The following is a 6,970-nucleotide window of genomic DNA, read 5'->3' as shown; positions in this document are numbered from 1 at the left end:
CCCAGGGTCACTCGCGCGCGTGCATCCAGGTGGGCGTCTCAATAACCAAAACATAAAAATTACCCAAAGTGAAGTTCACAGACGAGAAATACTTTAATTAAATATTGTGTAAAATGAACATTTTTATACAGTTAAATATCTGAAAAAATGTACAGATAAAACAATCTCGTTGTAGGGTCTCTAACAGCAACATCTACCATGGAATGAAGCGCTCGGATTGGAGACAGGAAAGCGATGAGGGCGTCGCTGCTGGCGAGTGAACCTAAAACACACCCCGAGCGCGGGGGCGAGGGCACTGGCAGACGCTCTGACGGGTGCGCGGGGGCTCGTGTTCAGACCGAACCCCGACTGAAACCAGAGAAAACGGAGGCGGTTTATTTCCAAAGTCACCTCCTAGGCTCCTCCACGTAGCTAAGCCTTGTCCGCCCTCACAGGCCCCGGGGGACCCGCCGGCGGCTGGGGACTTGGTTTACTTCGTCCCTCGAATGAACACTTTTCTAAGTTGTGCGTTGTTTTGCTTTCTGTCGTAGTTTTTAACAAAGCCCCTCCTTTCTGTGTTAAATTTGATTCCTGCTGCAGTTTGCAAAACGTCTGCCTGCAGATGCTGAGCGCAACGGGGAGGAAACGCGGACCCGTCGGGTCTCGCCGCGGGTTTGGCACTCACGGGCGCAGGATGGGAAGGTCATTCCAGTTTAAAAAGGACAGACAGTGCTGCAGGGCCTGACCACACCGGAAACATTGTTCCAAAAGGAAACGGGCCATTGTGCGTCCCCCCCGAACCTCTGGGACCCGAGGTGAGCGTGGGGGGCGGCAGGAGGCAGCAGACTCGGATGCAGCGAGGGACCCGGCAGGCACCAGGTTTGTGCTTGAGAGTGTGTGTGTGTGTGTGTGTGTGTGTGTGTGTTACACTGTACGTTTCCAAATGAGATCGGGCTAACCGTTGTGGTGTACGCCTGCGGTAAAACAGCACAAAGGATCTTTAAAGAAGTCCACTTTTAAGGCATCAGAGAAGTTCATGTGGCAGACATTTTAATTAAAACATCAGAAGTAAATTTTATTTTAAACTTTAGGCCTCTGAATTTTTCCAGTAAACACAGTTCAGCTATGTGGCAAAAGTCATGGGTGGCAGCTAAAATGACTTTTTACATTCTACCAAAAAAAATAATAATAATAATAAAATAAGGACACAGCCCCAAACGGTGTCCCCTCTGCACGGCCGTTCCACATGCACAGACTCTACTAGGACTTGTCACAGCCGGTGGCACCGTTGTGTTTTGACTATACAACAGACTTTTTTTTTTTTCCAAAAGTATTTGTTCAGATAACTTAAAAATAATATAAAAATAAACAATGAATTTGACTTTTCCTCAAAATAAAAAAAAAAAGGATGGAAAGTCTAAATAATAGCAAATTATTTTTTTAAGTACAAATGAAACGCAAGGACACTGATGCATTTTAACGAAACAGACGAGAGAGACGGTCTTGGCTTCATGCTGTTCCCAGCGTCGCAAACACTGGGCCAGGACCCAGAATCGATGCGGACGAGAAAAAAGGAAAAAAGACGGCGGGGAAAGCAATGTACAAAATTTCAACGATAAATACAATATTTATAATTGATATGTTACAAAATAAAGTCCCTTAGCAACTGCAAGTGTTCATGGAAAAGTGTTGGATGAGACCATTTTACTCCTTATAGGATACATAAGGAATAAAACTTGGCGGGGTTTTTTGTGTGTTTTTTTTTTTTCCCCCTCTCTAAATAGTTAAGTGGATCTGAAAAAAATTCAAGACAAGTGTATAAATATTTAGCTACAACTTTGGCAAAATCACAAAAGTCTACAATTTTATAACCACATACAAAACACATTAGGGGAGAAGGATCTAGAAGTCAAAAGGACAATTTCTGGTACAAGAAACAGGGACCTCACAGTAGCCTAAGAATGCAATCGTATACAGTACTAGCAAAAGTGGAAAAATGTCGCAGATCACGCTTGCTTAACAGGAAGCTCTAGCAGTGGGAGAATATTTTAACCAACGGACAGTAGCATTTTTCTCTGTCAGTGTGCTTGTTGAAGGCAAGAGAATTCAATATCAAAGTTACAATTTCTAACTACAATAAGTTACAAAGTTTCATTTCATTAAGATGAAGGTAAGCAATGGTAAGCCCTCCCTCCCTCCCTGCCACCCCCGATTCGAATCATATAGTCATCCTCTCTTCCAGGTCGATGGCTCACACCTCCTTGGCCCCCTCGGTTCACCACAAAAAAATATTTCACATTATAGAGATACACAACCATTGTGAATCTAAGGATGAGGACAGAAAAATGTCCGCAGGCATTTTTCATCAGTGTTTCATGAGCATCAAAATGGTGCATTCACAAAGTTTCTCCCAACACATAGCAAGTACTAGACACAGCCAAGACGGAGTCGGAAACTCTATACAAAATAGGCGTCGCTTTGTTCTTGTTCTCCGGGACCGAGAAGTGTGAAAATGTGAGAAAAGTTCAGTCAGTAAAATGGAATTGTTCATGAAGAAGTAGGCTGTTTGCATGTCGGTTCTTAATAGTTTTAAATAAAATCTTTAAACAACGTCTTTTGTAGCATTTCGACTGCTGCCGACGTATTTGAAGATACGGTCTCCACCAGCATGTCTCAATACACTAAACGTGTCCCCTGAAGTCCGTCCTGGGATGCTGGGTGCTGCGGAAGGTAAACAGAGGTCCCTCACATCGGCGGGACTACCAGCCCAGACATAGCTGCAAGAGAGGGAGGAGAGGGTTACCGGGGCGGGGCGGGCGGGCGGGTGTGTGGGCGGGGCCGGCCTCCTCTCTGCTTTACTCCTCCGTGACCTTGGGTCTGCATAACTCTCCATTAACCAGCCCTGGGCTTGGTTAAAGTGTGGGGGGACCTACTTCAGGGGCTGGGGTGCACATGGGGACAGACCCTGCTCACGCGCTCCTGTGGAAGTGGGGGGGGAGGGGTCCCTGGCCTTTCCGTGTGGGAAGGCTGTGCTATACACACCACAGTGGCTTGTGTGTAGCAGATGGAGGCCCAGACTCCCCAGAGGCTGCCTCTGTGGACAGAATGGACCAGCCTGCTCTCTCTCCCGAGGTGAAGACTGGACACGCCTCAGTTTCCCCTCTGCTGACTGCTGGGCATCGTAATGGTGAGTCGTGGGCCCCCAACATCAAAGCCACTGCACGGCCAAGGGCCCCGGAGAGACGCACGTCCCAGCCTGGCCTCGGGGAGTCCCTCTGTCTCCTCTCGGAATGAGAGAGAAAACGGTGCAGAAACGCCCAGGGCAGCCGGCGCCTTCCGGTGGACTCCTGGCACGAACGTCATTTGGAATCTCTTAACTTTCGTGTTGTTTAATTTTTGTCAGAACGATGGTTCTCATTAATTTATGTATCCCATATTAATACATTTGTTCATGTAGTGACGCGAGCTTCAATTTCCCAGCTCATTAATTCCAACAATATTAATTTATCTCCGACTCACCGTTACAACTTTATGGTTCGGAAGCCCCGTGTGTGTGCACACAGGGCTCACGGGACACCCCCTTTCCAGGGGCCCAGCCCCGGGGGCGGCGGGCAGGCCGAGGCCCGGGCGTCCCTCTCCCGCACTGACAGGTGTTGTGAAGACAATTATTTCAAATCACTGATACCTTTCCAGGTCCTTTTTTGAGCATTAGTTCATCAAAGTGAAATATGCCACCGACTTCACAAAAGGGCCAGTTAGTCTTCTCCACGGGGACGTCCTCAGCACCCAGCAGAGAGCCTGGCACACAGTAGGCGCTCAGTGAATACTGGTGGGAGGGGGTCGTGTGTCTAAAGGAGTTACTGGGTTTGATTTCACCGGGAGGAGCAGAGACCAAAGGTGTCTGAAAGAGGCCAGAGGATGGCCCTGAAGCTCAGCGCCTGGGGCCTCAGGGCACCCCAGAGCCACGGGCGAGCGGGCGCCCACGTGGCCCCGCCTGCCACACGCGGCACAGGCCGCTGCCCGGGGACCCAGCCCTGGGCGGGCGCGGGGGGCCTGCTCAGCGTGTCCCAGCTGTGAGCAGCTGTGTCCGGGCGGCGCCTCCCTCTGCCCTCGGGGCCAGCCCTTCTCCTCGAGTCTTTGGAGGAGACCCTGAGGAACCAGCTCCGCCCGGCACGGCCCAGGCCCACTGCCCTCTGCAAGGACGGCCCGGCCGGTGGGGCTCTGGCCTGTGAGATGGGCTCTGCAGGTGGCACGCTGACCCTCCACCGGGCCCTGGGGCTACTCCGCCGCCTCCGAATAAGGAGGCCGTGGCCGCGGGAGCTCCCCGCGGGGCCTGCGCAGGCTCTGGCAGCCGCGGCCCTGAAGGCCTGTGCACAGAAAGGACTGAACGCAGGCCCGCTCCAGGGCCCGCGGCCCCGCCTCCCCACGGGGCTCCCTTCCCTGAGCTGCACCAGGAGGACACAGGCTGTGTCGGGAGGCTATGGAACCTGGGTGTCGTCTCTGAGTACGGGGCTGGGGTCGGGGCGCCTCCAGGGGGACCTTAGGGAGCATGCAACGGCGGGGGCGCTGCAAGGGCTCCGAGAACGTGCGGAAGGAAGAGCCGGAGCTCCTGCCGCCAGGGCCACCCGCAGCACCGGGCTCCACCCCGGGCCTCGTGCCCAGCCTGCCCTCAGGAGGCCGTGGGGACAGGCCCGCCCCACCCGGCCCAGGCGCGCCCCGCCCTCACCTTGGAGTCCGTTCCCGTTGGCGCTGGTGCAGGAGGGAGGAGGAGAGGCTTGGGGCCGGACCACGGGCGCGAAGGCGCTCTTTTGTTTCACTGCGGAGATGACATTGGCAGGTGAGAATGAGAAAATGCCGTGGGCACTGCTACAGTTTGAAGGGAGGGTGACCGAAGAGGCTGCCATGGTGGGGCTGGACGGCACTACTGCAACAAAGCAAACACGGTCAGGACGCGCGGCGCCGTGCGGACACGACACACAGACTCGCGGGCCGCCGGGGACAGCGGGGCCGGGCACGGCGTGCCGGTGTCCGCGTGGGCCCCTCTCCGGACAACAGGCAAGTGCCGTGTCGGACTCGGTTCCAATGGGGCGGCCCCGTGTCATTCCGAGTGGGTTTGGGTTTGGGTCTGGGTTTCCAATGCGGTCGCACGGGGCCCGATTGAGGTCAATGTCCTGTCGCCAGGGGGGGCGCCCAGCCTCCACAGCCACCCTTCCTCGGGTCCAGTAGCTCACATCACAGAACATCCAAGCAACGCACACATTTGACTTTGGAGTGAAAATGAATCTGGGCGATGACGTGTGACAAAAACAGACACTTACTGCCGTAGGGAGAGTTAGCGGAGGAGCCATTAAGAAATCCAGGCGAGCCAGGGACCCCTAGATTGGCCATGGCGCCACTTCCATATCCATTCATGCTAGTGCTCACTGTGTTGTAATTGGACTGCTGGGGAGTACTGCTGGGGACGTAGCCTCGCGGGGACACGCTGCTTGTATTGCGACTGTAGCCGACTGTTAAAATCCCCCCCGCCCCCCCGGCCAAAAATAACATCATTATCAGGGAGAGACACTGGGGGGGGGGGTGTTCCCCACAAATCTGTATCATACAGTAAACATTTCTCATCGACCGCCTGCGGTGCTTGTGCCCTGCGCCCCTAGTGGCTCCGACAGCCTTGTCGCGCCGACCCCGGCCTGCGCGTGTGGCCGCCAGGCCCAGCCTGTCCCTGTGGCCCCGACGGCCTGAAGCACGCCAGCCGCGTTCGGGTCTCGCTAGGAGCCATTACCCACAGCTCAGACTCCTGGTCGGGCCCCACCAGGCGAACCCGCGCCTCGGCAGACCCTCAAATGCCAGGGCCGACAAGGAGCGCTTGTCTGTGGCCATACGCCCCATCAAAGGCTGTGGGGGGTCCCTTGTCCAGCTGCGGCTTCTGTGAGCGTGGGGAGGGGCCGGGAAAAGGCTCCCTCCCGCCACGGGGTGCGTGGAAGGCCCGCAGCACAGCTGAGCTGCCTCTGGGGCGACCGCCTGCAGGATGTGTAAGAGGGGGCCGGAGGTGGGCCTGAAGAGCCGGCTCCGACAGCAGGGGCCGCACCCCGCTGCCCCGGCCCGGGATGGGGGCACGGTGGGGAGCAGGCACTTCTTTACGTTTGTGCATTACAGACCCAGAAACCAAATCCCGCCCACGCAGCATAGCCAAGGAGGGCCCCACCGCCTGACCCGTCCCAGCTACCCTGCGGCTCACCCCAGACTGTCAGGAAAGCCAAGTGGCTTACAGATGAACTCAAGGAAACTTCTAGCAAGTAGCATGCCCTGAGTGCAAGCTGACACGGCTGCTACCTGGGTCCTGGGGCCCCTGTTCCCTGCACGGCGCTTGTGGGCAGAGCCACAGAGGCCCGGGCACTGCCCACACCCCGCGGGACTGGGGACAGGCCAGCTGTGGCCGAGTCTCCACCGCCCCCAGCCGGGTCCGGGAAGGGGTCCGCCCTGCGCGCCCACCTACCTTGGTCGTTGGCTTGCGATGTCTCGGACACGTTCACGGCCAGCTGGCTGCTGAAGGAGTTCACGCCCATCATGCCCGTGTGCGCGGGGGTGTTGCCCAGCGTGGGGATCTGATTGTGGTTGCGAGGGACGCTGTACAACGCCTCGGCGATGTCAGCCGCCCGCTTCAGGATGATCTCCTGGGCGGGAGGGGAGCCGTCACCGGAGGCCAGGCTCGGGGGCCGCCCCCAGCGCCCGGTCCGTGCGACGCTGGCAGGCCCCTGGAGCGCAGCCCCCGCCCCGCCCCGCCCCCCGCCCTCACTGGGGGAAATGATGGCGGTGGGCCACCGTCCCTGGGGCAGACTGTGGCGAAAGCCTTTCTCAGTGGGGCCTTGGGAAGGTGGTTTCGGGGTGCTCCTGGGACGGCACATCTGTTTCCACACCTGCAGCCCGAAGGCCCCGCAGGGCGCACGGGGCAGAGCAGGGGCACACCCCCAGAGCGCGTGCCACGCGTCCCGGC

The 6,970-nt window shown here is 56.7% G+C and overlaps 1 protein-coding gene and 1 long non-coding RNA gene across 3 annotated transcripts in view; one reads left to right on the top strand and one right to left on the bottom strand.

Moving 5' to 3' along the window:
* Nucleotides 1-732: 732 nt before the first annotated feature.
* Nucleotides 733-3,558, top strand: LOC307112597. Its single transcript, XR_013814725.1, has 3 exons — nt 733-858; nt 2,602-2,709; nt 3,112-3,558. It is a non-coding gene; the product is annotated as an uncharacterized lncRNA (long non-coding RNA).
* Nucleotides 852-6,970, bottom strand: part of EBF3 (EBF transcription factor 3) — a gene marked incomplete at its 5' end in the record, with an annotated part of 116,245 nt that continues 110,126 nt past the window's right edge. The window contains 4 exons of one of the 2 annotated variants that reach the window (XM_079793364.1): nt 852-2,756; nt 4,706-4,903; nt 5,298-5,486; nt 6,473-6,650. In XM_079793364.1, the coding sequence (XP_079649490.1) occupies nt 2,725-2,756; nt 4,706-4,903; nt 5,298-5,486; nt 6,473-6,650 (597 nt within the window). In that variant the 3' untranslated portion in view covers nt 852-2,724. Of the gene's footprint in view, nt 2,757-3,625; nt 3,778-4,705; nt 4,904-5,297; nt 5,487-6,472; nt 6,651-6,970 lie in introns of those variants that run through there. The other variant, XM_079793363.1, reaches the window with a different exon arrangement.

This window comes from Cnephaeus nilssonii (assembly GCF_951640355.1).
Source record: "Cnephaeus nilssonii genome assembly, chromosome: 16".
Classification (NCBI taxonomy): domain Eukaryota; kingdom Metazoa; phylum Chordata; class Mammalia; order Chiroptera; family Vespertilionidae; genus Cnephaeus; species Cnephaeus nilssonii.
The sequence above is the reverse complement of the archived record's forward strand: the minus strand, read 5'-3'. Positions and strand labels throughout refer to the sequence as shown.